The 17,530-nt window shown below is 47.6% G+C and overlaps 1 protein-coding gene and 2 non-coding genes across 6 annotated transcripts; all 3 read left to right on the top strand.

The window, feature by feature from the left end:
• The first annotated feature begins 5,278 nt into the window (after positions 1-5,278).
• On the top strand, positions 5,279-17,515 carry CCT6A (chaperonin containing TCP1 subunit 6A). Of its 4 annotated transcripts, none has more exons than XM_040972770.1 (14): positions 5,279-5,298; positions 9,251-9,314; positions 10,208-10,342; positions 10,924-11,097; positions 11,536-11,639; positions 12,500-12,610; positions 12,850-13,009; positions 13,090-13,172; positions 13,660-13,756; positions 14,809-14,956; positions 15,314-15,447; positions 16,113-16,215; positions 16,824-16,896; positions 17,149-17,515. In XM_040972770.1, the coding sequence occupies exons 1-14, from the start codon at positions 5,279-5,281 to the stop codon at positions 17,219-17,221; spliced, it is 1,479 nt and encodes a 492-aa protein (XP_040828704.1). In that variant the 3' UTR covers positions 17,222-17,515. The 4 variants fall into 4 exon arrangements, with proteins under 4 accessions (XP_040828704.1, XP_040828700.1, XP_040828702.1 ...); XM_040972766.1 differs by lacking the exon at positions 5,279-5,298 and adding an exon at positions 8,615-8,895; XM_040972768.1 differs by lacking the exons at positions 5,279-5,298; positions 12,500-12,610 and adding an exon at positions 8,635-8,895.
• On the top strand, positions 10,678-10,809 carry LOC121152106. The gene has a single exon (XR_005883236.1). It is a non-coding gene; the product is annotated as a small nucleolar RNA SNORA22 (small nucleolar RNA).
• LOC121152103 lies at positions 15,001-15,136 on the top strand. Its single transcript, XR_005883234.1, has one exon. It is a non-coding gene; the product is annotated as a small nucleolar RNA SNORA15 (small nucleolar RNA).
• Positions 17,516-17,530: the final 15 nt, after the last annotated feature.

Genomic DNA, 17,530 nt, shown 5'->3' with positions numbered 1-17,530 from the left:
AAGCAAAAGTGATTTTGTGTTGAGACACAGAGTATCCTGAAAACTTTCTTGGTTTGAAACTTCAAAGAGAACTTCGCCTCCTCCTCCTCCCGCCCTTCCACACTCCGCACTCCACAGAGGAGCCGGGCATGGGGACAAGCTCCTGCTTACATCTCTTTTTGTGCCGTCATCAACCTCAAGTACAGATATGCTTTTACTACAATGCTGCCTTATAGTACACCGTTTCCAGATGCAGCCATTTAGCCTGCTGGCCACGTTGCCAGTGGCAACCAGAATGCCTGGGTTCAATGTCTGACCTCGGGTTCTGATGCCAGCTCTGCTGCTGATGCGGAGCCCGCAGGCAGCAAGCAGTGGTTCTTCACCCAATTGGGCCTCTGCTGCCCACGTAGAGGGCCCGGATGGGGCTCCAGTCCCACAGTGCCACCCGCTTCTCCCATCGCAACTGTCCAGGGCATGTTGGGGAGTGAATCAGTGGGGTGGGAGTGTTTGTCTACCTTGTTCTCTCGGTCTGTCTGCCTCTCAAATCAATCAGTAACAGCAAAATTAAATAAAACACACATTGGCTGAAAAGTCAACCAGTCAGTTGCGAGCTGTAAGATAAAGCTCAGATGGAAAGAAAAACAGAACTGGCTTTGTAGTGATCAGTTTCCAGTTTGTAGGCCAGTATGCTAGCTAGTCTGATACAGCCCAATGTCATGATTTCAGTACAGCATAAAACGGAAAATACAGGGCCCAGCGCGATAGCATAGTGATTAGGGTCCTTGCCTTGCACGCGCCCGGATCCCATACGGTCGCCGGTTCTAACCCTTGCAGCTCCACTTCCCACCCAGCTCGCTGTTTATGGCCTGGGAAAGCATTGGAGGACGGCCCAAAAGCCTTGGGACCCTGCACCTGCGTGGGAGACCCAGAAGAAACTCCTGGCTCCTGGCTTCGGATTGGCTCAGCTCCAGCCATTGCGACCACTTGGGGAGTGAACCATCGGATGAAAGATCTTCTCTCCCCTTCCTCCTCTCTATATACTGACTTTGCAATAAAAATAAATAAAAATTTTTTTTAAAAAAAGTTAGTTTCCAATGCACAGAAAGTTGTTCACTGAGTTGATTAAACTGCATTGTATTACAGTAACAAAAAAGAAAATGCATCCAAAAAGGATCTGTTTCAGATCATTAGGGACCTGCACTGTGGAATAGAGTGTAGCTGCTGCCTGGAATGCCAGCATTCCAGAAGGACCCATGTTGAAGTTGCAGAGTTTCACTCCTGATTCAGCTCTCTGCTAACGCACCTGCAAAAGCAGAGGTTGGTGCAGGTGGCTGGGTCATCTTCCCACCGAAGCAGGAAACCCTAAAGAAGCTCCTGGCTCTTGCTTCAGTCTGGCCCAGCCCCCGCCCTCATAGCTGTTTTGTAGTGAACATGTAGACAGATTTCTCTCTTTACATAACTCTGTTTTTCAAATGAGTACTTTTTTTTTTTAAGTAATTAGATATTAGCTGAGAACAGTTCAAAGAGTTGAGGACATTGGGAGTGGTATCATTAACACCTTAAAAACAAGGCAAATGATTTTAAGTGATTTTTCCTTATTTTTGATGACCTGGCCAATTTTACCAATACTGCTCATTGAGTTTGTTTATTTGGAGGATAATAATGAGTTTGAAGTGATTTAAGAAAGAGTCTCTCGTGGAGGGAGGCCCACTAATGGCTTTTGGCATCGGTAAGCAGCCATCCAACCCATGTTGGCTTCAGACACATTAGAAATCTCAGGTTTCAGGGGCTAGAACCTGTGGACATGTGGTCTGGCCTCAGTGCAAACGCTGCATGATTAGCCCATCTAATCAGTGGGTGATTAGCACACTGGTGGGTGCTGTGGCCTAGTTGGGGTAACCCCCAATAACCACCACCAGGCCTGTCCCCAGCCCTGGTTTTTGCACATGCTTGTTGGTGCAGCACCTTAGCCTGGCTCTTGTGCATACCCAGGATGTTGCAGCCTAGCACCCAGACCTGGCCAATACACCTGCTAATGGGTGCTGTGTTGCTGCCTAGCCTGATATGGCTTGCCTCCAGGCCCTGTACTTGACTGTGGCTGCTGTGACCTAGCCCAGTGAGCCTGCATTCATTCCTGCTTCTCACCAGTGGGTTCTATAGCCTAGCCATGCCTAGCCTTCCCCCAGCCCTGACTCTCATGTTTACTGGCAGGTGCTGCAGTTTAGTCTGGTCTGTTTTATACCCCTCCTGGCTCTTGGCACACACCAGTGGGTGCTGTGCATCCCTGCCTGGCCTGATCCAACCCTAGTCCCAGCTTTCACATTCACCAACATGAGCAGTAACCTAGCAGAGGATTCCCCAAAGTTTCCCTACCAGGTCTGCTCCCAGTCTCAGATCTTATGCATGTCAGCAGGTGCTGTAGCCCAGCCTGACCTGCCCCTAGCCTCAGCTCTTATGTGAACCAGCAGGTATGATGGCTGAGCCTACCCCAGCCTGCCCCATCCCCAAGACCGGGTCCACATGTATGCCAAGGGATGCTGCAGCCCCACCTGGCCCAGCCCAGTCTGCCTTTAGCCCTGGCTCTTGTGCTCACCAGTGGAAGCCAAGGCCTGGCAGAAGAGTCCCCAAAGTTCTTCCACACCCACTCACAGCTCCAGATTTTGTGTGTGCTAGCAATTGCTACAGTCTAGCCTGACATGATCTATACTCAGTTCCAGACTTGGCATGTACTGGCAGGTGCTGTGATCAAGCTTGACTGGCCAATACTCATTGCCAGCTTGTTTCTGGAAGATGCTACAGCCTAGTCTTGCATGGCTCACCAGCAGACCCAGCTGTCATGTAAACTGCCCAATGCCCAATGCTGCAGCCTAGCCCAGCCTGTCCCGCATCCATCCTAACTCTCATGCATGCCAGCAGATACTGGGGCCTAGCCTCGCCTTCCCCCAGACCCAGTCCACACATAGGTCAATGGATGCTGCAGCCCTGGCCTATCACCAGCCCCAGCTCTCGTGCTCATCTTGGGAGCTTCAGCCTAGCAGGAGAGTCCCCAAGTTCCCCTAATTGGCCCACTCCCAGCCCCAGATCTCACATATGCTTGTGGTTGCCATGGCCCAATCTCATGTGGTTCACGCCCACTTCTGGTATTTGTATGTGCCAGCAGGTGCTACGGCCTAGCCCAGCCCAGCCTGCTCCCAGTCAGCCTGCTCCCAGCCTCAACCTCCTCCAGGTTTTCCACACGGGTGCAGGGTCCCAAGGCTTTGGGCCGTCCTCGACTGCTTTCCCAGGCCACAAGCAGGGAGCTGGATGGGAAGTGGAGCTGCCAGGAGACCACAGACGATGCTTCAAGCACTTGGGTCCCTCTCACTCATATGGGAGGCTCGATTCCCGAGTTGCTGGCTTCTGGCTTCAGCCTGACCCAGCCCTGACCACTGCAGACTTAAAGGAGTCAGCCAGCAAACAACAACTCTCTCTACCTTTCAAATAAATAATAATAATTTAAAAGTAGGCCAGGCTTTTGGTGCAGTGCTTAAGAGGCTGTTTAGAATGCCCATATCATATATCTTTTCTTACACAAGTTGGTAAAAGGCAAAGGAATTTTCCTTAAAGACAAAAATAATCATTACACTCTCTGAAGAACCATATTACAAAGAAAAAAAAAATGAAAAAAAAAAGATTTTGAAGTGAACCATAAGACAACAAAGAGCCAGTGCAGCTTCAAAGTGAATATGGAGGCTAGGGTTCCAGGCAGGTGGGAGGGTAGGGTTCCAGGCCAGCATGCCACATGCTTGGGTCCCAAATGGATGGAGGGGTAGGCCAGCTGGCATGCCAGCATGGTATGCCAGAGGACGATCTGGGAGCCATCCATGTGTGGGGTGAACAGGCAGAGCTGCAGGCCAACTCACCACCTTGCTGGAAGACCAGGCACTCGTCAGTGCAGAGACCGTAAGTTGCTCGGGAAAGGCAGCGTGGGGATATGTGTGTGGGAAGGGGTGGGAGGAACCACTGAGGGAGTATATTACAAGTAAGGAATGAGTATATTACAAGTAAGGAATGACTGCTGGGGAACTTCCATCATCCAGTTCACTGTACTTGCAGGTAAGCAAAGGAGGCTGAGACGAAGTAGTTTGAAGCTAGGGCTTTGGGGCCTACCTTGCAGGACTAGACACGGTACCCATCAGTGAGTGTCAGAACAGGGGATGGGTCACATTAGGCTGGGCCATGACACTAACCAGCACATGAGAGAATCAGGTCTGGGGGCAGCAGATTCTGTGGAGGACATGTGGGCTCATCCCTGTGGAACTTCAATCAGCACTGGTTTGCTCAAGAGCTGGGGGTGGTGACAGGCCAAGCTAGGCATGATCATGGAACTCACTGACATTCACGGGATCTGGGGGTGGGAACAGGCCAGGCTGGTTGCAGTTGCAGGTTGCACACCTGCAGAAGCACTCAAGAATAGCATATGGAGTTGGCCAGGCCACAACATCCACCAGCACACACAAAGTTCAAGACTGGGGGTGGGGGGGTCAAAGAGGCACACTATGCCAGGTAAGGGCCTAGGACCTGCTGGCATGCAAGAGATCTGGGAGTGGGCACGGTGGGGCAACTTAGGGAACTCCCGTGGCAGGCCATTGTTCCTGTTGATGAGCATGGGAGTCAGGGCTGGGTCTTCATCAGGCCAGGCAAAACTGTTCCACTTGTTAGCAGGCACGTGGGCTGACTGGGCAAGGCCAGTCCAAGTTGTAGCACACTGGCATGCATAAGAACCAAGATGGAGTGCAGATCGTGATGGGACAGGCTTGGCTATCACATCTAAGAGTTTGCAGGAAAGGCAGGGATGGGGACAGGCTATGCAGGGCTAGGCTGCAGCACCCACCAGTGAGAGTTGGGATTGGGAACAGGCCAGACTAGGCCAGGTCTTAGCATCTGATGGCAAAGGTCAAGATGGGATGGGCTATGCAGGGCTTGGTCAAAGGAACCACCGGCAAGCATAAGAACTGTGGTTGGGAACAGGCATGTCCTCAGGGAGCTGAGGGGATATCCCTGCTGGACTGTGGTTCCTACTGGTGAATGTGACAGTCAGAATGGGGGCAGTGAACTGGGTTGGACACGGCTGAAGTAGCCCTCAGAATGGGTGTGGATTGGAACTGGGGTATGCCAGACTGGGTTAGGTTCCAGCTCCTACTGGTGCTTGTGAGAGCTAGCGTGGGCATAGGACAAGCTGGGCTAGCTCTTGGCACCTGCTGAACCACGTGAGAGCTAGGTCTGGAGGTGGGCGAGGTAGGGCTAGGCTGTAGCACCCATGGGTGATAGTCAGAATGTGTGTAGACCAGTCAGGCAAAGCTATTGTACCTGCCAGTGGATGCCGGGACAGGAGGTAGCCACATCAGGCTGGATCAAACACCTACCAGTGTGTACAAGATCTGGCGCTGGAAGGAGACTTGATAGAGTTTATGGAAGCCCCTCTGTCAGGATGCAGTCCCTGATGGTGAGCATAAAAACTGAGGCTTGGTAAAGTCTAGATCAGGCCAGGTTAGAGTATCTATCAGCATACACACATGTGGGTCAAGCTAGGGCCAGGTCAGGCTGAGCCAATTTATAGCATCCACTGGCAGATGTGAGAATCGGGTCAGAGCACAGGACAGGCCACACTGGGCCACAATGCTAGGCAGTTCACATTAAAGCCGGACTGGGAGCTGGCTGGGCTGGACAGCACTGTAGCACCCATCAGCATGAGACGGAACTGGGGGCAGGTTAACCTGAGCCAGGCTGAGCCAGGCTGAGCCAGGTTGTAGCACTTGCAGAAAATGCTGAAGTGAAGCAGGCAATGCTAGACTATGCCACAGCATCCACCAGCATACACAAGACCCCTAGGTGGGATGAAAGCTCAGTGGGAGACAGCAGGGCCTCCCTTGCTGGGCCACTGCTCCCACTGGTGAGTGTGAGAGCTGGGACTTAGTGCAGATTAAGCTGGGCAGGGCTGCAAAATTCATTGGCCTGCATGCAAGCTGGATTAGGGGGAGAGCCAGGCTGGGCTAAGTAACTGTACCCAGTTGTGCATGCATGAGACAGAGTAAGCACAGGGTGATTGAGCTTTGTCTCAGCATCAGTTGGCAAGTGCTGGGACTGGGATCAAGTCCCATCAAGCTAGACTGCAGAATCACCTGGAAAGATCTGGGGCTGGGAGTGGGCCTAGTAGGGAAATGGGGTATCCTTCTGATGGGCTTCAGCTCCCACGGCTAAGCATGAGAACCAGTGCAGGGGACAGCCTGGACAGAGGGCAGCACCCACTGGCATGAGTGTGGGTTAGAGAGTGGAGTCAGTTGGGCTAAGCCATGTGTATGAGAGCTGAACGGGTTGTGGGATGGATTGGACCCACCTGCTGCACATACCAGCATGTGCAGGAACCTGGGCTTGTGGCAGGCCTGGTGAGGTCACTAGGGATTGTACTGATTAGGCTGCGGTTCCCACCGGTGTGCATGAGGGTCGAGTGCATGGTGGGCAGGGTTAGACTGGGCCGCAGCATCCACTGGTTTGCTTATGAGACGAACCTGGGGACAGAACTGATTGAGGCAGGTGACAGACTGAGCTGGACCCCGCACTGGCTGGTACATAGGAGTCAGGTCTAGGGTCACCACTGGCAGTTTCTTTGGGGACTTCTCCAACTGGACCACTGTGGATCTGGGATCTGACTGTGGAATGCACGTGTCATAACTGGACTTCCTTGGTCGCTGAAGCTTGTGTAGTGGACAGCATGCCCAGATCCACATGGGGGACATAACAACTCATCGGGCCCTGCAGAGGATGTAGTACCATGGCAGATGATGGAGAGCAGAACAAACTGGACAACTCTCATGGCCAAGTTTTGACAGCAAACATCTGGGTAAGCAGAGACTCTAGGGTAGACCATGTCAGCCAATGGACCTTGGAAGGGTTTCCTCATCCTTGGAACAACAACAAAAAAAAGCAACAGCATCTCAGAACTACCCAAACCACTCAGAACATGCTGTACATCAGGGACCCTGGATATTTAGTGGCTGTCCCACATCACCAGGTACTGATGCAGTTACGATTCTGGGAGCATCCTTCTCGCCTTCTCTTCCCACAGATATGGTGAGGAAAAATAAATTGAAAACAATTGTTTCCCCCACTTTCCCCCACTCCTTGACCTTTCCCACCCCAAGCAATGGTCCACATGGGCTTACATCTTTCTCAACTATGTAAACATCAAAAATTGAAAATCTAAAGAAAAAAAAGCAATAAACACTACAGAACGAGACTTCAAACTTATCTGACTCTAGAATTCTAATATAGGGTCCTATCTCATTAGGCTCTTAAATTTTTTCCATTGAAATCCCTCTTGCATAAAATGGCTAAACATGCTGCCACCTCATTTCTTTCATCAAGGACCAAAATGGGTCTGTTCCTGCAATGAAGCTTGCCTTTTTTGGTCAACATTTTCCTTCCAAAAGGCGCTACAAATTCTTCCTTTCTATATAAGCATTACCATGTAATACATACTTCCTCATCACTCTATTCTGCATAATGTAATGAAATTCAACTTAGACATAGGTGATTTATTTGAAATTGCAATAACTAACTCTAGAATTACACAGATTGCTTCTGCATCAATTACAGTCACAAGGATTTTGTTTGTTCAAAGATTTGTTTGCAATGCCTTTGTGTTACTGGACATGCTTTACTAAAATATTCTCGTTCATCATGAATTTTTCCAAATTAATTCTAAGTTTTTAAAAAGATCTATTTATTTAAAAGAGTTAGAGACATGCACATAGAATTCTTTCATCTGATGGTTACAATAGCCAGCGCTGGACCAGGAGCCACTTTGGGCCTCTTATGTGGATGGCAGTGGTCCAGGAAGCCGGGCCATCTTCCATCCATGTCCCAAACCATGAGCAGCAATGCTGGACCAGTACAAAAGGGGTGCCAATGTCACAGGCAGCCCACTAACTCTGCACTTAAAAGCCACTGCATTAAAATATTACTGAATTTTTGGGTAGCCTCTCAAACTTGACAGCTCGGGATAGCTCCCAAAGGGGGAGTTAACTGTAAAAGCAGTTGTCCGAAATTTCCTGTAACTTCCCTTTTACCCTTGGTTTCCAGCACACTTTTAAGTACAGTTCATCGTCTGGGGCAGTGCTTGCAGGCACGCGCGTGTTTAATAAATCCAGACAGCATCTGGGGACTTCAGCGCATCTCCAGAAGACTTGCACGAGAGAAGAAAAGTCACATGCCATCACAGACTCTCCACGGGCCTGGTCAGACTCAACCCTCGTCCCCAAAGCCCCCAGGACATCGTTATACTGGACATCAGAAGAGGCAAGGCCGGGGAGCCGGCAGCAAACCCTGCGTGCAGGTCGGGGAGGAGGTCTCCAGGCTCACAGGGCCCTCAGCGCGGGTCACCTCAGCTCGCACGTGGTCTCCACGGCCGCCAGGGACCCCGCCTGCCGGCTCCGCCCTCGGGAGCGCCACAAACGGCCCAGCCTGGCGGAGCACAGACTGCTGGGAAATCGTGCGTCAGGTCGCGCCGGACGGGGCTCGAGAGGCGAGCCGGGCAGCCGCCGTAGGGGGAACGAGCCAATCAGCGGCCGCCTTCCGACTCACGGCCCAATGGCGGCGGCGCGCGGGCACGCTGGGGGCGGGCCCGGCGCTCCCGACGCTTCCAGAAGGCCCGGACATCGCTCTCTCTCCTAAGCCACGCTGAACCGGCCTTGGTGACTGCTTTCGTCAATCTTGTTGGTTTTCCGTTGCGGGCTTAACCATGGCCGCCGTGAAGACCCTGAACCCCAAAGCCGAGGTGGCCAGAGCCCAGGCGGCGCTGGCGGTCAACATCAGCGCAGCCCGGGGACTACAGGACGTGCTGAGGACCAACTTGGGGCCTAAAGGCACCATGAAGATGTAAGGCAGGGCGGGCGGGCGGGCGGGCTGGGGCTTGGCCGGCCGCCGCGGGGCTGCAGGTCCCCTTTCTCGCCCCCTGCGGTCCTTGTCCGCGTCCTCCCGACGCATCCCCACGGTCGTAGCCGCGTTCTCTCGCCGCGGCCATTTCCTCGCGTGTCGGTGCCGACGCGACTGGGGAACAAAGCTGCCCGCGTGCGCCGCTTCCCCCCTCGCTCCCCTGGGATCTTGGGGAGAGCCCGTTTCATTCCGCTGGGTGGGTTTTTTTTTTTTCTATTATTATTTTTTAATGGGATTCGTAATTAGGTTTCGGCTTGAAAAAGTCGCGCTCATGCATCGATTTCTGTCCCTTCGACAGGCTTGTTTCTGGCGCTGGTGAAATCAAGCTTACCAAAGACGGCAACGTTTTGCTGCATGAAATGGTGAGAGGCCGCTGTAGTCCGCAGTTGGAGCTGCAGGAAGATTTTGACATGTTTTGACACGCGTAATACGGAGGAAATATTGGCAGGACAGGAGCCCCCAGAGGCTCACAGACCTATGCCAAACTTGCTGGAATTTAGAGATCTGAAAAGTTAGCGCGATTGGCACTGTCAGGTGCGCGAAAAAAGATGGAGTAGATTTTCAGGGGAAGCCTCTGTTTCAATCATGGCTAAGATTCCAAACTCTAGCAACCCAGAGAAAAGAAATGTGTTGTCTCTGAATTCATTCAGGACAAAATGTGAGTTTTGTTAGTGGTATAAGTATCTTGAGCGAGGATTAACCTAGGAAATAGAGGCTTTTTTTGTTGTTGTTACTGTTTTGAGGGCTTTAAATGGTGGCCCGTACCAGTGGCGCAGATTAATTGGAACATCATTTAAGTGATGTCAGAAAGACTAACTTGTTGGGGACACCGAGAAGGCTGTAGGGCCACCTTTTGTGGTGTGGAAGGGTGGGGTGGTGTATTGGGATTTTTTTTTTTTTTTTAATTTAAGCTAGACATGTTTCAGTCACCAAATTTTGGTAATGTGAACTTTTAAGAAGTGTCAGTGTCCCCAAAGAGCAGAAGGGGCCAAGAGTAAAGAGACGAAAAATCGAACAAAATGGTGCAGGAGCTTTGATGAAATATTTGCCTGGTCCTCGACGGCACTATTGGTTGTTGGGCTTTTTTTTTTTTCATGGGGCGCTTGGGGTATCCTCGGGGGACCATCCCACCTGTCATTGTGTCTGCTCTTCTCACATCATGAGTACTAGGCTTGAGGTGTCCTTGTTAGGAAAGCAGTTATACTCTTTAAATATACATCACTTAGCTGATTTTCTTTTTTTTTTCTACTCCAAGCAAATCCAGCACCCGACTGCCTCGTTAATAGCCAAAGTGGCGACGGCACAGGATGACATAACTGGCGATGGTACGACTTCCAACGTGCTCATCATCGGAGAGCTGCTGAAGCAGGCAGATCTCTACATTTCTGAGGTGTGCTTGGGTCTCTCGTTTCCGTGAGGAGATGCGGTGGCATCTGTACAGCCTGCTGGGTACACTGTACAGCTGTACACTGCGTGTGCCTCTGCAGTGGATTTTGACGGCTAGGCTATTTGGGACTAGAGACTAAAGAACAACTCCACAACTGTTTCAGTCCTGGTAGCTCCAAGGTTATAACAAACCCCAGTGAAGCATGAATCCGCTCTTAAGAATTTCCTAGGAAGAGCAAGGAATCTGACTTACAGTCTCCATAAGTGATGTGGATCGGGTTCAGGTTAACGGAGAGCGCGGGTGTTGTTCATACCTGTGATTCCAGCGTGTCCGGTGGTTTGCACAGCGAACACCCAAGTGTGCTTGCTAGTTCCCTTGGCTTCGATTCTGTGCTACAGCAATGCCTGTCCTTTTCCTCTACATTGAAAGGCGCTTTGTCCTTTGAATGTATTCAGAAAGTCAGCACATTATATGATCTTGATGCATTTGAAGAATAGCCCGATTAAAAAAAAAGCCGTCTAAACTGTATGTGAGCATCTCATGGAAGCCGTGTCGGTAGTGGGTTTGCCCTCTGTCTGTTGTAGGGTCTTCATCCCAGAATTATCACTGAAGGATTTGAAGCTGCAAAGGAAAAGGCCCTTCAGGTTTTGGAACGAATCAAAGTGAACAGAGAGATGGACAGAGAGACGCTTATAGACGTGGCCAGGACATCTCTGCGCACGAAGGTGCATGCCGAGCTGGCGGATGTCTTAACGGAGGTGTGTGTTAAATTTATTTTGTGACTGGGTACTTTGCCATTGTCAGTAGTAGAGAACTCGGTATACTTAGCAATTCCAATGTTAATTGTATATCTTTGTGGGGTAGAATTTGATTTTTTAGTGCATATCGTCGACATGGGATAAAAATCATTGTAATTAGCCTTTCCAGCTCTTTATAAAATGTAAGTTGCAATTTATAGTGAGTAGTACTTAATAAAACAGGAGGAATGCCAGTGGTTCTTGAGAGAATTAGTAATTAAGACCTCAGAAATACAATTTTAGCACCTTACATAAGCGTATATAATATATTGGGTTTGGTCCTAGAAAAGAATCAGTTCACAGATTCTTGAAGTGAAAGCTATCTACCTTGAAAACAGGCGATTTGAGTGTTTGAACTCTGCAAGTTCAGATTATTTAATGGTTATGTTATTGCCGTAGGCTGTCGTGGACTCTATTTTGGCCATTAAAAAACAAGACGAACCTATTGACCTCTTCATGGTCGAGATCATGGAGATGAAACATAAATCTGAAACTGATACAAGGTATGTAGTGCTAAAGACACAGAAATGTGTATAGGTTTTTAACAATTTTCCTGTTGTATTAGTAGATGTTTATCCTATGGTTAAGTACTGTAATTGCTCCTAGTAATATATTCTCCAGAAATTAGGTGAATGGCATGCTGTGTTTAAGGTCAGAGTATTTAAAGTCAGATCTAAAAAAGAAACTGCAGCAGCAATAAGGTGTTTATTGAACTGTTTGATCACAAAGCCTCATTGGGGGGGGGGGGCGCCAGTGTTGTGGTATACTGTGTTTACCTGCTGGCTAGGACAGTGGTGTTCAAATTCTGGGCTGCTGCACTTCCTATCCAGCTACCTGTGAATGTGCCTAGCAAAGCAATAGAATATGGTCCCAGTGTGAAAACAAGACCTCCCGTCTTCGGTTTTCACTCTTCCAGTGCTTGCATGTACTGAGGGTGGAACCCAAGTATCTGAGCCATCACCTGCCGCCTTCTTAGGTGTACACGGACAGGAAGCTGGAATCAGGGTTGGAACTGGGACTGGGCCTAGGCGCCATGATGTGAGAGATGGATGCCCCAGCTCATGTCTATAACTGCTAAACCAAAATGCCCAGCCCTGAAAATATTGTTTTAAAAAGACTGCAGGAGTTCGCAGTTTGATACAGCCTGCCAGTTGAGATACAAACCCTATAGATTTTTCTCTCAGGCCTGTGGTTTTACTTGAATAGATCATTTGAGTTAGGAAGAACTGCTTTTTCAGTTGACCTGGATTTCACCCAGAAGTCTTGTTCGGATAATTCAAGGAATAAAATGGAGTGTATGGCAGTTATCAGAGTTTTGATTCGGTCAGTGCTTGTTTTGACCATATTTTTTATGTGTTCACAGCTTGATCAAAGGGCTTGTTTTGGACCATGGGGCGCGGCATCCTGATATGAAGAAAAGAGTGGAGGATGCGTACATCCTCACGTGCAATGTATCCCTGGAATACGAGAAAACGTGAGTTCACAGCCTCTTCACATGGGCATGCAGAAAAGTATTTCACTTGATCTTTCAGCAAGTCACTTTTGTGAAATTTTCTGCATTGGGAGGACAATAGTATTGTTTGGAAGCTTTGATTGTGTATGAAGGGCAGAGTTGCAAGACTAGTCCCATTTTCTATGATGTTCTCTCTTCAAAAACTAAATGTTACCTGTTTCTGTAACATTTTTTCCCTCCTATTTTTGTAACTTTTTCAGAGAAGTGAGTTCTGGTTTTTTTTACAAGAGTGCAGAAGAGAGAGAAAAACTAGTAAAAGCTGAAAGAAAATTCATCGAAGACAGAGTTAAAAAGATAGTAGAACTGAAAAAGAAAGTCTGTGGCGATTCAGATAAAGGATTTGTTGTAATTAATCAAAAGGTGAGAATGAAAGTTGGATTTATAAGTTGTGTGTCTTTTAAGATGAAAGGTGCTAAAACCAATTTTTCTTTGTCTTCTAGGGAATCGACCCCCTCTCCTTAGATGCTCTTGCCAAAGAAGGCATAGTGGCTCTGCGCAGAGCCAAGAAGAGAAACATGGAGAGGTACGGGGCAGCACACTGGACAGTGGGATTTTGCTTATTTTGCAAACCATTTTGGGTTTTACCACTTCTCTTTCCCTCTACCAGTTGTGTTCTTTGTTTATTTTTGCACAACTTCTAAATAACATAAAAGTCACTATCTGGGTGTATGGTTCAATAATGTTGTAGATAATTGTTTTATTTTGAAACCATGGCATACACTGTGCTTGTGCTTGTCAGAGCACAGCCTTTAAGAGGTTTCAGAGAAACAGTTTCTCCCAAAGAACTCCTCGCAAAACTACTCCAGCTTAAGATTTTGTATTGGGGGTATTTGCTGCGATCCTGCAAAAGCTAGTCTGAAGTGGGGAGGGGTTAGAGTTTTCAGTGGGTTGTTAAGGGATAATTTAGGTGAAAACATATTTTATAATATTTGTGATTTTAGTGTGTGGCTGTGAAAAGACAGCTGGTAACATTGCCTATACAACTTTGTTAAAATACTTGAATATTTCAGGCTGACTCTTGCTTGCGGTGGAGTACCTCTGAATTCTTTAGATGACCTGAATCCTGACTGTTTGGGACATGCCGGACTTGTGTACGAGTATACATTGGTAAGTGTGTTTTTTTTTATTGAAGGTGGTAGTACTTTTTAAAAATTGATTGATTGATTGATGAGTTCTTTTGTAGAAAAATGTATTGAAGGAGCTAGCGTTGTTGCATAGCCGGCAGAGTCGGCATGGGTGCCAGTGTGAGTCCCTGCTCCTCCACCTCTGATCCATCATCCCTGCTAATAACCTGGAAAAGGCAAGAAGAAGGTGGCCCGAATCTATAGGGTCCCTGCCACCCATGTGGGAGTTAGTTCCTGGAAAAGAAGTTCCTGGCTTGGACGTGGCCCAGCCCTGGCCATTGTGACCAGTAAATGGAAGAGGTTCTTTCAGATAAATCTTAGAACAATTTTTCCAGAATTAGAATCCATTTGTTTATGTAGATTTTGGTGATTTGTTTAAATGATACATTTCTTACTGTTTTAAGTGTTTTAATATGTTTGATGTACCTGACAGTATTTTTCCAGGAAATGTATTGTTTTTACTTTAATCAGCATTACAGAGAGATTTATCTCCATGCGTGATCTTCCATCCTCTGGTTCACTCTCCAGTGGTCACAGTGGTCACAGATGGCTGATCGGAGATGGAGAGCCGGGAGCTTCCTTCAGGTTTCCCACATGGCTGCAGGGCCTGGGGATTCCAGCCAACCTCTGCTGCTTTCCCAGGCCATCAGCAAGGAGCTGCAGAGGAACTGGAAGAGCCAGGACTTGAACTGCCATCTGCTATGCCACCATGCTTGTCCCCTGATGACCAATATATTACGTCTTGATTTAAGATTTATTTATTTCTAATAATTACAAAAAAGGGAGAACTAACACAAATCTTCATCCATTACTGATTCACTCTCCAAATGGCTGCAGTGGCCAAAGCTAAACCTATCTGGAGCCAGGAACTTCTGGATTTCCACATGGGAAGCAGGGACCCACCAGCTTGGACCATCTTCCCAGGCACATTAGTAGGGACGATGAATCAGAGGTAGAGTAGCTGGGATTCAAGCCAGCCCACATATGCTGGTTTAGTATATGTGTGTGTGTATAATTTTATTCTTTTACACACAGGGAGAAGAGAAGTTCACCTTTATTGAGAAATGTAACAATCCCCGATCTGTCACATTACTGATCAAAGGACCGAACAAGCACACACTCACTCAGATCAAAGATGCAGTAAGAGATGGCTTAAGGGCTGTCAAAAATGCTATTGATGATGGTAAGAGCTTTGCTGTATTTCAGTTCTTTTTGTACCTTTGAAAGGCATGGCTGAATACTGTGTTCCTTCATCAGTAGTTTACACAGCCAGACACCATGCAAAAGTAAAGTCTTCCTTTGGAAATTATTTTGATATGCCGAGTCTTTCCTTGGCATATCGTTATCAAAAGTGAATACACGTGAACTAATGCAAGGTGACTCGGGTGCTCGGTGACGTTTGATATGTTAATCGTTTGCACTGTAGCTTTCAAATGCAGTGCTGCGTTTAAATTATCCTGGTGGATTACTTTTAGTGTCTTGTACATGTGAGTTGTAATTTACATTTTGTAATCTTACGGTGTGTTTTTCCTCCCAACAGGCTGTGTGGTTCCTGGTGGTGGTGCAGTGGAAGTGGCAATGGCAGAAGCACTGATAAAATATAAGTCTAGCGTAAAGGGCAGGGCCCAACTTGGAGTTCAGGCATTTGCTGACGCCTTGCTCATTATTCCCAAGGTATGATCACTTTGTCTATGAGAGTTTAAACTTTATTTTTACTTGCAAAGCAGATTTACAGAGGAGAGACAGGTTTTCCTTCATTGGTTTACTACAAAATGGCTGCAACAGGCGGAGCTGAGCCGATCTCAAGCCAGGAGCCGGGAGCTTCTTCTCAGTCTCTGTGAGCAGGGAGTTAGATGGGAAATGGAACAGCTGGGACTAGAACTGTTGCCCATATGGAATGTCGACACTGTAAGATGGAAGAATAGCCTGAGGTTGTGAAATCATCTTCCTGGGAGTTTTGGATGAGTAAATTTGATCTGTTGACTATAGTGTAGCAATCCCATACTTAAATATATTTAGTTCCTCTGAGAGACCTGGAAGATCCAGGTGGCAGGTGTGAACTGCTTTCTAAGATTAGGGGTTATGCTTGAATATGTCTTGTTTTGCTGTGAACTGGTGAATATCATTTTCTATTGCTTGTTCATCGAGGAGCATGGTTTTTGTCTCGTGCATTGTCAGATGTTGGGTGGGTTAGAGTTGATTAGTAACTTGTGTGGTTACTGTTTGAAGGGAGCATGTATTTCAGTGTTAAGTGATGTTTTTAATCAGAAGTTTGGTTTATTGTAAACTTCATCAATTCTTGGTTCTATCTTCTGAAGAAGTGAATTTGTTTACTTTAGGTTCTTGCTCAGAATTCTGGCTTTGACCTTCAGGAAACGCTAGTTAAAGTTCGAGCAGAACATTCAGAATCAGGCCAACTTGTGGGTGTGGACTTGAACACAGGTAAAGCGGGGAAAGCCAAGCACTGCGGTGAGGTGGGGCTGAGAGCGATGGAAAATCCTGAGGGCCCTCGCACTTAGACGCCACTGCTGCCGGGGAGCTAAGTTGGAATAAAATAGGAATGACCGGCGAGGTGAAATAAAGCAGATAATGCCAGAAGAGGGGACTACATCTGAAGAAATGATATATCCCAGGTCTTCCTCCAACACACACAGCAGTAGAGACGGAGGCACATGCGCCTTATGTGTATAACCTATCGGCACCACTGTCCATTTCATAGGAAAGCTTCTGGAATGAGGAGAGGGAAGTGCACATTTTACCCAGACTAATTCAAGTGCTGTTATGCAAAATGGATACAAGAATGTGTCTCTAAGAGCAGAGAGATGTTCAGACACTTGCTAACCACAGGGCAGGTCATCCAAGATGGTGGGGACAGGAGTCACTTGAGTGATTAGTTGTAAGTGAAATGTTGTGGGTTTTGTAAAAAGTATATCTTATAAAGCTCTCAGCTTTGTTTTAGATTCTGGAATTAGGCAACACTGCTCATGAAATAGCTTGTTCCTGTTTTAGACATTAATACTTGATTTTGAGAAAAGTTGGTTCCGTTGCAGGTGAGCCCATGATAGCAGCGGAAGTGGGCGTATGGGATAACTACTGTGTAAAGAAACAGCTTCTTCACTCTTGGTAAGCTGGGGACAAACAGAACTAAAACAACCTTTGGGCGGTTGTTTTACTCTGTTCACTTAGAATGATGTGGGCGGTTTTTTGTGTGTGCTTTTCTGCTATAATTTGAGAAATTGAGGGCATGGAAGGTAAACCAGCCTGTGTAGAAATAAGGGTAAGAGAAACTGGCTGTGATACGCACTTCCTTGGAGACCGCAGGCTGACTGACGGTGTCGGAGCCCTCTGATTTTCTGTTTCTGTTCCCTCTCCCAGCACTGTGATCGCCACCAACATTCTCTTGGTTGACGAGATCATGCGAGCTGGGATGTCTTCTCTGAAAGGTTGAATTGACACTTCTGAATCTTGAAGACTCTAGAATGATCCTGAAAACCAAGCTTCAAATGATTTTCAAAAGAATTTCCCTTTTCCCATCTGAAATGAGAGCGCGCTGACACCTGTTCCAGTTACGATGTTGTGCAGTTATAATTACAGTATTTGAAAAGCTGCACTGAGCGTGTGCACTATGAAGCGGATCCTCTTTACCCAATGAGCAGGATATTTTGCTTGAGCTGTAGTGACAAAATGACATGTTAGACAAGTGTGTTACCTACTTATTAAATACCCCTTTGGAAAAAAAAAATTAGTGGTTGAACAG

The sequence above is a fragment of the Ochotona curzoniae genome, unplaced genomic scaffold, assembly GCF_017591425.1.
Source record: "Ochotona curzoniae isolate NIBS_2020 unplaced genomic scaffold, NIBS_Ocur_1.0 contig_2321, whole genome shotgun sequence".
Taxonomy (NCBI): Eukaryota; Metazoa; Chordata; class Mammalia; order Lagomorpha; family Ochotonidae; genus Ochotona; species Ochotona curzoniae.
This window is presented reverse-complemented; position numbering and strand designations above follow the sequence as displayed.